Source organism: Oncorhynchus mykiss, chromosome 18, assembly GCF_057628025.1.
Source record: "Oncorhynchus mykiss isolate SJ-2025 chromosome 18, ASM5762802v1, whole genome shotgun sequence".
Lineage (NCBI taxonomy): Eukaryota > Metazoa > Chordata > Actinopteri > Salmoniformes > Salmonidae > Oncorhynchus > Oncorhynchus mykiss.
In genome coordinates, this window is record NC_143039.1 from 73,410,778 (window position 1) to 73,427,236 (window position 16,459).

Genomic DNA, 16,459 nt, shown 5'->3' on the forward strand with positions numbered 1-16,459 from the left:
TTAAGGTAAGAATGTTAAATGTCAGAATAATAGTAGAGATAATTATTTATTTCAGCTTTTATTCCTTTCATCACATTCCCAGTGGGTCAGAAGTTTACATACACTCAATTAGTATTTGGTAGCTTAGCCTTTACATTTTTTAACTTGGGTCAAATGTTTCAGGTAGCCTTCCACAAGCTTCCCACAATAAGTTGAGTGAATTTTGTCCCATTTCTCCTGACAGAGCTGGTGTAACTGGGTCAGGTTTGTAGGCCTCCTTGCTCGTACACACTCTTTCAGTTCTGCCCACAAATGTTCTATGGGATTGAGGTCTTTGAGGGCTTTGTGATGGCCACTCCAATACCTTGACTTTGTTGTCCTTAAGCCCTTTTGCCACAACTTTGGAAGTATGCTTGGGGTCATTGTCCATTTGGAAGACCCATTTGCGACCAAGTGTAAACTTCATGATTGATGTCTTGTGATGTTGCTTCAATATATCCACATACGTTTCGTTCCTCATGATCCCATCTATTTTGTGAAGTGCACCGATTTCAAGTTTTTATAACAATCGGTGATCTGCATTTTTGGACACCGATCATGGCTGATTACATGCACTCCACGAGGAGACTGTGTGGCAGGCTGACTACCTGTTATGCGAGTAAAGCAAGGAGCCAAGATAAGGTGCTAGCTAGTATTAAACTTATCTTATTTAAAAAAATCAATCTTCACATAATCACTAGTTAATGGTTGATGATATTACTAGTTTATCTAGCTTGTCCTGCGTTGCATATAATCGATGCGGTGCATGTTAATTTATCATTGAATCATAGCCTACTTTGCCAAACGGGTGATTTAACAAGCGCATTTGCGAAAAAAGCACCTTTCTTAAAATCAATACCCAAGTACAGTGGGGGGAAAAAAGTATTTAGTCAGCCATCAATTGTGCAAGTTCTCCCACTTAAAAAGATGAGAGGCCTGTAATTTTCATCATAGGTACACTTCAACTATGACAGACAAAATGAGGGGGGGAAAATCCAGAAAATCACATTGTATGATTTTTAATGAATTTATTTGCAAATTATGGTGGAAAATAAGTATTTGGTCTCCTACAAACAAGCAAGATTTCTGGCTCGCACAGACCTGTAACTTCTTCTTTAAGAGGCTCCTCTGTCCTCCATTCGTTACCTGTATTAATGTCACCTGTTTGAACTTGTTATCAGTATAAAAGACACCTGTCCACAACCTCAGTCACACTCCAAACTCCACTATGGCCAAGACCAAAGAGCTGTCAAAGGACACCAGAAACAAAATTGTAGACCTGCACCAGGCTGGGACGACTGAATCTGCAATAGGTAAGCAGCTTGGTTTGAAGACATCAACTGTGGGAGCAATTATTAGGAAATGGAAGACATACAAGACCACTGATAATCTCCCTCGATCTGGGGCTCCACGCAAGATCTCACCCCGTGGGGTCAAAATGATCACAAGAACAGTGAGCAAAAATCCCAGAACCACATGGGGGGACCTAGTGAGTGACCTGCAGAGAGCTGGGACCAAAGTAACAAAGCCTACAATCAGTAACACACTACGCCGCCAGGGACTCAAATCCTGCAGTGCCAGACGTGTCCCCATGCTTAAGCCAGTACATGTCCAGGTTCGTCTGAAGTTTGCTAGAGAGCATTTGGATGATCCAGAAGAAGATTGGGAGAATGTCATATGGTCAGATGAAACCAAAATATAACTTTTTGGTAAAAACTCAACTCGTTGTGTTTGGAGGACAAAGAATGCTGAGTTGCATCCAATGAACACCATACCTACTGTGAAGCATGGGGGTGGAAACATCATGCTATGGGGCTGTTTTTCTGCAAAGCGACCAGGACGACTGATCCGTGTAAAGGAAAGAATGAATGGGGCCATGTATCGTGAGATTTTGAGTGAAAACCTCCTTCCATCAGCAAGGGCATTGAAGATGAAACGAGTCTTTCAGCATGACAATGATCCCAAACACACCGCCCGGGCAACGAAGGAGTGGCTTCGTAAGAAGCATTTCAAGGTCCTGGAGTGGCCTAGCCAGTCTCCAGATCTCAACCCCATAGAAAATCTTTGGAGGGAGTTGAAAGTCAGTGTTGCCCAAAAACATCACTGCGCTAGAGGAGATCTGCATGGAGGAATGGGCCAAAATACCAGCAACAGTGTGTGTGAACCTTGTGAAGACTTACAGAAAATGTTTGACCTCTGTCATTGCCAACAAAGGGTATATAACAAAGTATTGAGATAAACTTTTGTTATTGACCAAATACTTATTTTCCACCATAATTTGCAAATAAATTCATTAAAAATCGTACAATGTGATTTTCTGGATTTTTATTCCTCATTTTGTCTGTCATAGGTGAAGTGTACCTATGATGAAAATTACAGGCCTCTCATCTTTTTAAGTGGGAGAACTTGCACAATTGGTGGCTGACTAAATACTTTTTTGCCCCACTGTTTACAGTACCGGTAAAAAGTTTTAGAACACCTACTCATTTCTTTATTTTACAAGAGAGAAAATAGTGAAGACATCAAAACTATGAATTAACACATGGAATCATGTAGTAACCAAAAACAAATAAAATCAAAATATATTTTATTATGCTCAGTTTGGCCGTGAGGCCAGATCTAGGAAGAGCACCTCACATTAAGCATCTCAATCCAAAATAAAATCTAGAATCGGCTTCCTATTTTCCAACACTCCTTCACTCATGCTGCCAAACATACCCTCGTAAAACTGACTATCCTACAGATCCTTGACCTAGCCTCCAACACTCTACTCATGAAATTACAGTGCCATCCGTTTTGTCACCAAAGCCCCATATTCTACCCACCACTGTACGCTCTCGTTGGCTGGCCCTCGCTACATATTCGTCGCCAAACCCACTGGCTCCAAGTCATCTATACGTTTTTGCTATGTAAAGCCTCGCCTTATTTCAGCTCACTGGTCACCATAGCAGCACCCACCCGTAGCACATGCTCCATCCAGCAGATATATCTCACTGGTCATTCCCAAAGCCAACACCTCCCTTGACCGCCTTTCCTTACAGTTACCTGCTGCCAATGACTGGAACGAATTGCAAAAATCACTGAAGCTGGAGACTTATCTCCCTCGCTAACTTGAAGCATAAGCTGTCAGAGCAGCTTACCGATCACTGTACCTGTACACAGCCCATCTGTAAATAGCACACCCAACTACCTCATCCCCATATTATTATCATTATATTTTTTTATTTTGCACCCCAGTATCTCTAGATGTACATCATCATCTGCACATCTAGCACTAAATTGCTAAATTGTAATTATTTTGCCACTATGGCCTATTTTATTTCCTTACCTCCCTAATCTTACTACATTTACACACACTGTACATTGATTTTTCTATTGTGTTATTGACTGTACATTTGTTTATTCCATGTGTAACTCTGTGTTGATTTTGTCGCACTGCTTTGCTTTATCTTGGCCAGGTCGCAGTTGTAAATGAGAACTTATTCTCAACTGGCCTACCTGGTTAAATAAAGGTGAAATATATATATATATATATATATATATATATATATATATATTTGTAAATTAAAGAGTCTTGATGGTTCCAAACTCTTCCCATTTAAGAATGATGGGGACCTTCAACGCTGCGGAAATGTTTTGGGACCCTTTCCCAGATCTGTGCCTCGGCACTATCCTGTCTCTGAGCTCTATGGACAATTCCTTTGACCTCGTGGCTTGTTTTTTTGCTCTGATATGCCTTATCAACTGTGGGACCTTATATAGACAGGTGTGTGCCTTTCCAAATCATATCCAATCAATTGAATTTACCACAGGTGGACTCCCAATCAAGTTGTAGAAACATCTCAAGGATGATCAATGGAAACAGGATGCACCTGAGCTCAATTTCGAGTCTCATAGGTTCTGAATACTTATGTAAAATAAGGTATTTCTGATTTTTATTACATTTGCTAACATCTTTAACCTGTTTTCGCTATATCATAATGGGGTATTGTATGTAGATTGAGGGAAAACAATGATTTAATACATATTAGAATAAGGCTGTAGTATAATAAAACGTGTTGGGGAAAAAGTCAAGGTGTCTGAATACTTTCCCGAATGCACCGTAAACATACGGTTGGTGGCTGAAAATGAGGTTAGATCTTATCCAGCAGACCACCTATTGATACGTCAGCTTGCACCTGAACACCTAATGCCTCTGATATAATCCACAGAGAATACATTTCCCTAAATGTAGGCTAGGTCACACGTAAGGAGACACAGGTCTCCTTAATCCACTCAACTGTAAACATTGGAGTGGTGGGGGTCACGGTGCAACGTCAGTGCTGCACGTGTCTCACCTGTCTCGCCTGCCCTCCCGTGCTGGTGATTAGACAAACTGTGCCCCACAACCCCCCCCCCCCCCCCAGTGGGGCGATATCGCGCCTCTGTTGATCAAATCCTACGATAGTAAGGAGGGTGGGGGTTGAACCGGAGATGTGTCAGGGGAGGATGGTGGGGGGGGAGGGATCATGGCTGGTCAAAAGGGAGGCTACTTAAAGCACTGGTCCTGTCCACTCACTCTGTACATACTGTTTTTTTGTCTGTCTGTCTGTCTGTTTGTGTGAAGCAGTGTCCAGACAGCCTCCCCAAGAAGTAGAGAGTAGAGACATGTCAGGAGGAAGTGGCTCAGCGCATATGGACGACTCGCAGGACCTGCCTGACTTGCCGGTGAGTTCACACTTCACCCTGACATTTACCTTACCATCACCTCACACCTTTACCTACACTAATGTTTACACCAGTGGCGGTTGGTGACGTTTTAAGATGAGGGAGGATGCAATTTTTTGTTATTTTTTTGATGAGCATGACCTTATCTATTACAGCGTATTGGATGACTGTTATTTATATTCCATTCACCCAGTTCAATGTAACAGCGATAGGTTTAGATTACTGCATGATACTCTTAATTATCCCTATACCCATCATGAGGATGCTACAACCTAGCGTATGAATGAGAGTTTGCAACGTAGGTGCACGCAGATTGACGGAAATTATAGCGTAATCAAGGTGACAGAGAGTGACACATTAATTACCGTCTCGCACACTCTTGCCTGCATATAGCTGATCTAGGGTGTAATCATTAGTCCAACAGTTGCAAAATGAGAGTTTCTATCAGACATATTCAGGTATGTTTATCCCCGTTTCATTTGCTTCAGTTTAAGAATTGTTTTTCAACAGAATAGGCGGAATGACTACATCCCTGATCACACGCAAACACAGTTCACTTTATTTTATTTTTATTTTTAAATGTAACCTTTATTTAACTTGGCAAGTCAGTTAAGAACAAATTCTTATTTACAATGACGGCCTACCCCGGCCAAACCCGGACGACGCTGGGCCAATTGTGCCCCGCCCCAGGGGACTCCCAATCACGGCCGGTTATGATACAGCCTGTGATACAACTTTCATAGCAGCCACCTTTCATAGCAGTCACCTTTTCCCTTCGCTTGTGGACTTCAGTGCACAACACATCAGCTGTCTGTGACCAGGCGAAAAACAACTTTCCAAGGCATACCTTTATATCATAACCACTAACCGCTACACACAGCTTACATCATTATCACCATATCAACTAACGTCATAGTCAACATAGCTACTAGAACTAATGCGTTATTAAACCCGCTACAATCATGCAGTACAGTGTACAGTCAGCAAGCAGTTTAGCAGTTACACCGGCGGCCCAAGGTGGCAATAAATTAATAAAAACCAAAAGATTACCTTGACTTGTAAGAGTTTCAGTGTTGGATAGCCATAGCCAGCTAACTAACACAGCTAACTAACATAACATCTCTATTTGAGCGGGGTGTTTGAGTAGGCTAAACTAGCTAGCTTCATTTGCTAGCAAAGTGAAACGAATACAACAAAATACAGCTAGCTTGCTCTCTCCTGCTTCTCCTTAATTTGTAAATAAATAAATACTATTGTCTTTCTCTTTCAGACAACTACTCACATTGTATGCAGTGCTAGCTAGCTGTAGCTTATGCTTTCAGTACTAGATTCATTTTCTGATCCTTTGATTTGGGTGGACAACATGTCAGTTCATGCTGCAAGAGCTCTGATAGGTTGGAGGATGTCTTCTGGAAGTTGTCATAATTACTATGGAAGTCTATGGAAGGGGCTGAGAACCATGAGACTCCTAGGTTATGTATTGAAGTCGGAAGCTAGCTGTCCTCCGGCTACACAATGGTGCTACCCAATGGTGCTGTTGTGGCTACTGTAGACCTTTTTAATTAGACCTTATTAATTATTTGGTGATGTGAATATATTTTGTATAGTTTTATCTGAAAAGGATAACTACTTTTGTTTTGACTTTTTTATTTTTATGAAATTCACTGAGGAGGATGGTCCTCCCCTTCCTCCTCTGAGGAGCCTCCACTAGTTGACACCAACTGACTGTCCTCGTTTGTGGGTCATTCCACGAAATGAGTGCCTTTTGCGTCCATTTGATATTTTTTAAGTAGAAATTGTGCACAAATTTTAAATCTTAAAAGCCTCATTAAATTAAATGTCCTTTTTAAAATCACAAATATAATAAATCTGATTTTATTTTTTTTAAATTAAAATTCTGCTTGTCTATGATGATTTTGACCCACCTAAATGCACCATTTCTCCATGTTTTCACAAATCATTGTAAAACCCTAGTTAATTTTTTGCTTTGATAGTAATTTCTGAAATGTATTGTTTATTTAATGTGGTTAGTGATTGATTCATTGTAACGTAAAAAAAAAAAAAAATATATATATATATATATATATATATGGTGAAAATGTCACTTGAAACTACTCTAAAGAAACACGAAACATCTAATATGGTCTTTGAACAGAAGCACAATACAACGAATAGTAAGATAAAGATCAGATAAAGATCAGATAAAGATCAGATAAAGATCAGATAAAGATCAGATAAAGAACTGGTTTTACTCTTCTTCTTTTTTTCTGGTGTTTGTGGTGGAAAATTGACCTGGTCGAGCATAACGTGTCAACTCAGTTACCCATAGACCGGCTAGAAATGTTTTTACCATTTTACCATTTTGTTGTTGTAAAGCGGGGCATTGAATTGCCCCTCCCTGATGCACACGACAAGCTTCTATTTCCCCTTGTCACATGAGGCTTAATGGATGATTTAAGATGAAGTTGTCAACCCTGTTACGGTCTTCTGTGTTTATTTAGCACTTGATAGGCAGTTACTATAGTATTTCAACAACAAAAACGTGTTTAACCTCTTGAGATGGGACAACATTGTTTATTAAGTTGAATGTGCTCTTTGACAGAATATTAAAATGAGGTGAAATAAAAAATTCACTAAATTAACTGCTCAAAAAGGCACCTAATTGGTGGAATGATACTTGTAAGTGTTTGGAGACGAAAAGAAGAGCTGACGTCATTGATGTAAACCTATGTGTTTGACTTTTACAGACCAAGAAGGCCAGACATGAGCTGGACGTTGGACTGAACCAAGAGCCAAGGTCAGTTTTTAATTTGTTTATTTTCTAACCTTCAATGTTTTTTTTAAAATGGAAAGTCACTCGGAATGAATAAGATGCATGTTCTGATGTGACCTACAGGAGCAGATGTTTGACAGGGTCAGTCAGCTTTGTCACTCACACACTAGAAGATTCTTGAGTGATTGTTTTTTTTTTCGTATTGTGGCTGTTAGTGGTCTTTTTCAAAGATTCTCCCGTTGAGGGCTAGACCGATAAGTGCGGATTGTTGCATAGTTTGATGGTCCGTTTTGATTGGACTCTCATTGCCACAGGTAATGCTGACCAGAGTATGTGAGCGGTGCTGGAGCGCAGCGAGACCAATTTGACTGGAGTGCGGAGCGAGATATCCAAAGGCTGGAGCGCATCAGCCTTCTCGCTTGCTCCAGTAGCGCTCACCTCACGAGCTCAGGGCATGCCCGGCCCAGCATGCATCTGTAGTCTACTTGTGTGCTACAATAGCCCCTTGCTTTAGCTACTGTCTTGGAGTTCGCTAAATATTTTCATAAAGAAACTGATGAAACACACAGGTGCTAAAACAAGGTGACTTACAAAGATGAGAACCAAGAGAGGGAGTGCAGTGATATATTATCCACAACTAAAGAATCATTGTGGAATCTGAAAAGACACATATCCCCAAAGCATGATGGTGTACTTACTACGTGCACATGCTAAAAGAAAGGAACGAAGTTTGTAGATAATTAAGTGTGTCATTGTAGCAAAGTATTTATAAACAAAAAAAAATCAGATCTCAGAATTTTTGTTTTACTATCTATATACAATAGGCCATAATTAATTTTGGCCCAATAGGCCTGGCATATTCCAACTTTTAAAGTGCTTTCCATTATAATAGGGTTATTTTGCGTGAAAACCTCTGCATTTCTGCCCAGCCTGGCAAGAGTGGCCAAAAGTGTGTTGAGCATCCCCAGTGACTGCAAGCGTGGAGGACATTCTCCACTGCTGTCTTGACTCCAGGCACAATCGCATGAGCCTGAAGCCACAGACTGGACAAACTCGTGTTTCTAGAAATTAATTCAAAGGCACTGTAGACAGAGCCAAATAAGATGGGTTTTTTCCATGTAATTTGTATTTAATTCAGCCTACAGTACCAAAAATTTGGACACCTACTCATTCATGGGTTTTTCTTTATTTGTACTATTTTATACATTGTAGAATAATATTGAAGGCAACAAAACTATGAATGTAGTAACCAAAAAAGTGTTAAACAAATCAAAATATACTTTTCCTTAACTCTGCGATCCAACTCATCCCAAACCATCTCAGTTGGGTTAAGGTCAGGTGATTGTGGAGGCCAGGTTATCTGATGCAGCATTCCACCACTCCCCTTCTTGGTCAAATAGCCCTTACACAGCCTGGAGGTGTGTTGGGTCATTGTCCTGGTGAAAAACAAATTATAGTCCCACTAAGTGCAAACAAGATGGGATGGCGTATCGCTGCAGAATGCTGTGTGTATCCATGCTGGTTAAAAGTGTGCTTTGAATTGTAAATAAATCACTGACAGTGTCACCAGCAAAGCACCATCACACATCTTCCTCCATGCTTCACGGTGGGGACCACACATGCAGAGATCATCCGTTCACCTACTCTGCATTTCTCAAAGACACAGCGGTTGGAACCAAAAATCTCTAATTTGGACTCATCAGAACCAAAGGACATATTTTTGGGGGTTTCTTTGCAGCAATTCAACCACGAAGGCCTGATTCATGCAGTCTCCTCTGAACAGTTGAAGTTGAGATGTGTATGTTACTTTTATTTGGGCTGCAATTTCTAAGGCTGGTAACTCTAATGAACTTGTTCTCTGCAGCAGAGGTAACTCTGGGTCTTCCTTTCCTGTGGCGGTCCTCATGAGAGACAGTTAACTCTAATGAACGTATCCTCTGCAGCAGAGGTAACTCTGGGTCTTCCTTTCCTGTGGCGGTCCTCATGAGAGACAGTTAACTCTAATGAACGTATCCTCTGCAGCAGAGGTAACTCTGGGTCTTCCTTTCCTGTGGCGGTCCTCATGAGAGACAGTTAACTCTAATGAACGTATCCTCTGCAGCAGAGGTAACTCTGGGTCTTCCTTTCCTGTGGCGGTCCTCATGAGAGACAGTTTCATCATAACACTTGATGGTTTTTGCGACTGTACTTTAAGGAACTTTCAAAGTACCCAACTTTTTCTGCATTGACTTTTTCTTCATGTCTTAAAGTAATGATGGACCGTCGTTTGTCTTTGCTTATTTTAGCTGTTCTTGCCATAATATGGACTTGGTCTTTTACCAAAAGGGGTTTCTTCTCTATACCAGCCCTAACTTTTCACAACACAAATGATTGGCTCAAATGCATTAAGAAGGAAAGAAATTGCACAAATGAACTTTTAACAAGGCACACCTGTTAATTGATATGCATTCCAGGTGACTACCTCTTGAAGCTGGTTGAGAGAATGCCAGGAGTGTGCAAAGCTGTCATCAAGGCAAAGTGTGGCTACTTTGAAGAATCTCAAATATAAAATATTTTTATTTGTTTAACACTTCTTTGGTTACTACATGATTCCATATGTGTTATTTCATAGTTTTGATGTCTTCACTGTTATTCTACAATGTAGAACAAAGTCAAAAATAAAGAAAAACTCTGAAATGCGTAGGTGTCCAAACTTATATATAGACTAAAATTAAATGTTTTAAGTGCTGAGAGCTTTATGTCCCTACCAGCCTATTGTGTTGCACTCACAAATGCTTCACAATGTATTTCTTTGTAGGCTACAGCCGTGAAATTACAGCCTAAATAATAAATTGTAGTTCTTTCTTAGTCTCCCTGTCTTTCTGTCTCCTGACCTATTTAGAGTGTTTATATGCTGTTTAATATGACATGTAGCCTATTTTAAAATGGTGAGCTTCTTACATTCACCTTTTTTCATGTTTTATTCAAATACTTTTCATTCAAATTATGTGGTTTGGTTTTAATATGAAATGGTAGGTCCAGGTAGCCACAACAATAGATGGATTGTTGGTTAAATAGTGATTTTAGAATGAATGGAGTGAATTTGGAGCGTCAGTTTTGATTTATTTATTTGTATGTTTTCCCTGTTGACTGCAGGGCAGTTTTTTTTAGCGGAGCAGTTGAAAAGGACGCTCACATTTTCTGGTGCTGACTGTGCTGTGGGTAGGAAATAGGCTGTGATATTTGGTACGTGGATGTGTGTGTGTTTTTTTTAGGGGACTACGTGATGACCGGATCCCTCCTACTCTCTTCGGCTCAGGAGATCAGGACAATTCATACTCTACGTTGTCTAATGCCCAGCTTGATGGAGGTGAGTGGCTTCTAAGAGGTGATGTCTATCTATTGGGGTGTGAAGATCAGATGGAATCATACTGTCTGTTGAATAGACAACCTCAGTGGTGGTTCATTGGTACAGATGGTTGACTGTTGGTTCAGTCTGGTTCAGACAGAGGAGGAGTGAGGCCTTGGGCTTGTGACGAGTTCATAACACACACACACACACACACAGTTACGAGCAACACACCCTACACACACACACACACACACACACACACACACACACACACCGGTACGAGCAACACACACACACCGGTACAAGCAACACACTACACACACACACACCGTTACGATCAACACACACTACACACACACACCGTTACGATCAACACACACTACACACACACACCGTTACGAGCAACACACACTACACACACACACACCGTTACGAGCAACACACACTACACACACACACCAGTACAAGCAACACACCCTACACACGTACGAACAGCACACCCTACACACACACACCTATCAACACACTCCTTGGGTCTACACTCCCTTTTCATTTGTCATAATGAGAGCATGTTTTGTAAAAAAAAAATATATTCAATTAAGCTTAGCTACCGTTGTTCTTTTTTTCCCCAGCGGTGGCCAGCAGAGCGCTCACCACAACAACAGCCTCTGAATATAACTCCCACATCTACCAAGGAAGCAGGTGAATATCCTCTGCTGTGATTGGTTATTCAGTGTTTCCTGGTCCTGCGGAGCCAAATGGGTGCACAAGTTTTGTAATATCACTAACACGCCTGAAAATCTAAGGCGTGATGATGAGTTGTTTTGTTGAGCCAAGTGTGATAGTGCTAAGACGACAACCAAAATGTGCCCCCCTTTAGGTCCCCGGGACCAGGATTGGGAAACACCTTGCATGTTGGGACTTGCATGCCTGTTCAATTAAAACTTTATTGTTCCCGCAGGGAAATGCATGGTGCAGCCAGATGTAATCGGTGTTATGATGATTCTAGTTCTACTGTATAAATGCTAATGTAGGACTGTATCTGTGGAAAGTCTGTAGAGACCTTTTTATTGAGCATAGCTGTTCAGGACCCATGTTGCCCTACCAAGTTAAAAAGCAGTTACTGCTCATAGCGTGGAACTGAGAAAAAATGGTTTTTATTTACCTTGGTTTTCACAGTAACTTTATACAGTTACTGCTAACATGACCCCCATTTTCTCCAGAACACAATAGAAGCAGGATAATTGTCCACATGATTAAGCATGTATTTAATGTAGCAAAATAATGACTTTTTTTTTTTTTTTGCCAAATTAGCAGTTACTGCCTTTTTGCTTGGTAGGGTAGCATAAGTATCAAGTGTTTCAGAGTGAGGTGTTCTGATCTAGAATCAGGTCCAACCTGCGTAATGATATGATTCCATGTGATCAACAAGGCAAAACTGATCTGAAATCAGGGCTCCTAATTTGAGACTCTTGATAAATACGGGCCTAGTTCTCCATTGCATGCTATTGGGTAGAACTTTATTGCAACATTTATTGCAAACTTTCCCAAAATGTCCAAGTTTTTCCTCCCCCCCCCAAAAAAAATCCCTGTTGGAAGATTTAGGAAGGAATAAGCAGGAGAAATAAATACAATATTTGGGGAAGGTTCCAGAATTTTGCAACCTTACTTCAGTATGTCTGTGCATCTCTCCCCGTCTATCCCACAGACCAGCAGTCACAGCCTACACCACCAGCCAGGGTGCCTTTCCTCCTCTGGCCCAGGCCACAGTCAACACTGCCTTCCCTCAGGCAGGACAGACCCAGGCTACAGTCTACACTGCCTTCCCCCAAGCAGGACAGACCTACGGCCTCCCACCATTTGGTCAGTCCCTCCACGCTGCTCTAAGTCTTCTAATATAGTGTAAAGCAGGAATGGGCAATGGGGGGGGGGGGGGGGGGGGGGTTTATAGGCCTGCAGATTTAGGAGCTCAGTCGGGGGTTAGAATAGTAGAATAGACATGGTGCAATATGGAAACATGGTTGTGCATCTTATGTTAGTCACTGACACACTCAATTAGCCCATGTCAGCTAAAACATTTTTGACTGCTAAGTTAGTCTAGCGAGTTAGTCGCTCTCACTCAGATATCGTATTTAAAAACTGTAAACATTTCTCTCCACCTTTTTATAGTAAAATGTGTAGAATTGCAGAAAATTCGTTATAAAATCGCAAAATCTTCTGTCCGCCCCATGGCAAAATGTGTAGAATTGCAGGAGATGAACCCTAAAATGTATATTAATTTTCTCCCTGCTGTCAAGGGGGGAGGCTGCTAAAATGTGTTGCTCACAGTTCAAATTGTGCCCCCCACCCAATCAAAGATGCTAGACTCTTGTTGCATTTTCCCCACTAATGGTTAAGGTTGGGATTGGGGAAGCTGATCCTAGTTCTGTACCTAGGGGAAGCTGATCCTAGATCTGTACCTAGGGGAAGCTGATCCTAGATCTGTACCTAGGGGAAGCTGATCCTAGATCTGTACCTAGGGGAAGCTGATCCTAGATCTGTACCTAGGGGAAGCTGATCCTAGATCTGTACCTAGGGGAAGCTGATCCTAGATCTGTACCTAGGGGAAGCTGATCCTAGATCTGTACCTAGGGGAAGCTGATCCTTGTTCTGTACCTAGGGGAAGCTGATCCTTGTTCTGTACCTAGGGGAAGCTGATCCTAGTTCTGTACCTAGGGGAAGCTGATCCTAGTTCTGTACCTAGGGGAAGCTGATCCTAGATCTGTACCTAGGGGAAGCTGATCCTAGATCTGTACCTAGGGGAAGCTGATCCTTGTTCTGTACCTAGGGGAAGCTGATCCTTGTTCTGTACCTAGGGGAAGCTGATCCTAGGTCTGTACCTAGGGGAAGCTGATCCTAGGTCTGTACCTAGGGGAAACTGATCCTAGGTCTGTACCTAGGGGAAACTGATCCTAGATCTGTACCTAGGGGAAACTGATCCTAGGTCTGTACCTAGGGGAAACTTCCCCCCCAATGCTTCCTAACATCTCTTGCATAATAACCCAACACGACACTTTGGTTTGTTTATTACACTTGAAGCTAGACCGCTACGTCTTGCAACAAATACGTTTCAACTTTCTTGACTGAAAAGTATTTATTTCTAACTTGTTTCCTTCTCTACATCTCTTCTTCTTCTTTTCCATTCTACCTCCTTTCGCTCGCTCGCTCCCTCCCTCCCCTCCCTCAGGTGCTATGTGGCCAGGTATTAAGTCAGAGACTGGGCTGCCTGATGCAGCACCCTCTGTTGGCCAGCCTGGGTTCCTCAGCTTCAGGTCAGCATATACCCCAACCCAGCCAGACCCAGGCCATGTGCACTGCTCATACCCCAGCCAAGGCAAGCAATCTATCTCACTCAGTGCTGGAAAAGACTTATCGGTGCCAGCACATTCCTGATCGGTCCCATAGTGTGAACCAGGCAGTTTACTGGACACAACTATCAGGGGGGCTAGAATTTAAACAGATGTGTTCTTGCACTTTTCACTACTGATGCTACTGCGAACCCTTGACGGAAGGATCTTGAATAGTCAGAATGAGTTGAAGTGTTGATTCCAGTCTGGTTTTTGTTGTTGTTTTTGTTCTCCAGTGTTTTGACGTGTCTGTTTTTTTTTCTCCGCCAGGCTCCAGTTTCACTACATCCAGTGTGTACACTAACATCCCCTCTGCTTCCGCAGCTACAGAGGCTCACCAGGTAAGGACTGGCCGGCTGGCTTGGAACAGGGAAATGTCACTGGAGCCTCCACTAGTCCAGTGGAGCGGGCCTAGTCCAGTGGAGCGGGCCTAGTCCAGTGGAGCGGGCCTAGTCCAGTGGAGCGGGCCTAGTCCGGTGGAGCGGGCCTAGTCTGGTGGAGCGGGCCTAGTCCGGTGGAGCGGGCCTAGTCCGGTGGAGCGGGCCTAGTCCAGTGGAGCGGGCCTAGTCCAGTGGAGCGGGCCTAGTCCAGTGGAGCGGGCCTAGTCTAGTGGAGCGGGCCTAGTCCAGTGGAGCGGGCCTAGTCCAGTGGAGCGGCCTAGTCTACTGGAGCGGGCCTAGTCTACTGGAGCGGGCCTAGTCTAGTGGAGCGGGCCTAGTCTAGTGGAGCGGGCTTGCGTCACAAATGGCACCCTATTCCCTACATAGTGCGCTACTTTTGACCAGAGCCCTGTAGTAGCCCCCCCCACCACCACCCTCTTTTGCCCTCAGAACAGCATCAATTCATCAGGTCATGGACTCTACAAGGTGTTGAAAGCGTTCCACAGGGATGCTGGCCCATTTTGACTCCAATGCTTCCCACAGTTGTGTCAAGTTGGCTGGATGTCCTTTGGGTGGTGGACCATTCTTGATACACACAGGAAACTGTTGAGCGTGATAAACTCAGCAGCGTTGCAGTTCTTGACACAAACTGGTTCGCCTGGCACCTACTATCATACCCCGTTCAAAGGCACTTCAATCTTGTCTTGCCCATTCACCCTCTGAATGGCACACACACACAATCCATGTCTCAAGGCTTAAAAATCATCCTACATCTCCTCCCCTTCATCTACGTGGATTTAACAAGTGACATAAATAAGGGATCATAGCTTTCACCTGGTCGGTCTGTCATGGAAAGAGCAGGTGTTCCTAATGTTTTGTCCACTCAGTGTAGAGGGAATTGTGGAAAAGGGATCTCATTTGGGATGCACCCTTGTTGTTTCACACTGATCTTCATGTCTCGTCTCTGTGTGTTTGTCCTGCTGCAGGAGTTCAGCAGCTATAACGTCAACTCTCTGGGCCAGACCCAGTTCCCTCAGTACTACGCCCCGCCCCTTAGCTACCTCCCCGCCGGGCTGCCCAATAGCGAAGAGAATGGATCCAGTATGGGTGTGGCCGGGTATCCAGCTATAAAGACTGAGGGCAGTGCCTTGGCTGGACTGCCCAGCACTACAGGTACTTCAGCCGTTCCTCATAACAATAGCTACTAGTGACCGCTGGTACCAGTTACCATAGCTACTAGTTACCGTTGGTACCAGTTACCATAGCTACTAGTTACCATTGGTACCAGTTACCATAGCTACTAGTGACCGTTGGTACCAGTTACCATAGCTACTAGTGACCGTTGGTACCAGTTACCATAGCTACTAGTGACCGTTGGTACCAGTTACCATAGCTACTAGTGACCGTTGGTACCAGTTACCATAGCTACTAGTGACTGTTGGTACCAGTTACCATAGCTAGTAGTTACTGTTGGTACCAGTTACCATTGCTACTAGTTACCGTTGGTACCAGTTACCATAGCTACTAGTTACCGTTGGTACCAGTTACCATAGCTACTAGTTACCGTTGGTACCAGTTACCATTGCTACTAGTTACCGTTGGTACCAGTTACCATAGCTACTAGTTACCGTTGGTACCAGTTACCATAGCTACTAGTTACCGTTGGTACCAGTTACCATAGCTACTAGTTACCGTTGGTACCAGTTACCATTGCTACTAGTGACCGTTGGTACCAGTTACCATAGCTAGTAGTTACTGTTGGTACCAGTTACCATTGCTACTAGTTACCGTTGGTACCAGTTACCATAGCTACTAGTTACCGTTGGTACCAGTTACCATTGCTACTAGTTACCGTTGGTACCAG

The 16,459-nt window shown here is 42.9% G+C and overlaps 1 protein-coding gene across 19 annotated transcripts in view; it reads left to right on the top strand.

Moving 5' to 3' along the window:
* LOC110496704 (protein phosphatase EYA3) overlaps positions 1-16,459 on the top strand; it is a 33,673-nt gene that overhangs the window by 3,458 nt on the left and 13,756 nt on the right. For 2 of the 19 annotated variants that reach the window (XM_090209357.1, XM_090209355.1), the window contains exons 2-10: positions 3,831-3,940; positions 4,628-4,725; positions 7,473-7,522; positions 10,753-10,847; positions 11,462-11,531; positions 12,538-12,692; positions 14,056-14,202; positions 14,486-14,556; positions 15,582-15,768. In XM_090209357.1, the coding sequence (XP_090065483.1) occupies positions 4,666-4,725; positions 7,473-7,522; positions 10,753-10,847; positions 11,462-11,531; positions 12,538-12,692; positions 14,056-14,202; positions 14,486-14,556; positions 15,582-15,768 (835 nt within the window). In that variant the 5' untranslated portion in view covers positions 3,831-3,940; positions 4,628-4,665. Of the gene's footprint in view, positions 1-3,830; positions 3,941-4,624; positions 4,726-7,472; positions 7,523-10,752; positions 10,848-11,461; positions 11,532-12,537; positions 12,693-14,055; positions 14,203-14,485; positions 14,557-15,581; positions 15,769-16,459 lie in introns of all 19 variants that reach the window. The other 17 variants (XM_090209356.1, XM_090209358.1, XM_036953541.2 and 14 more) reach the window with 11 other exon arrangements.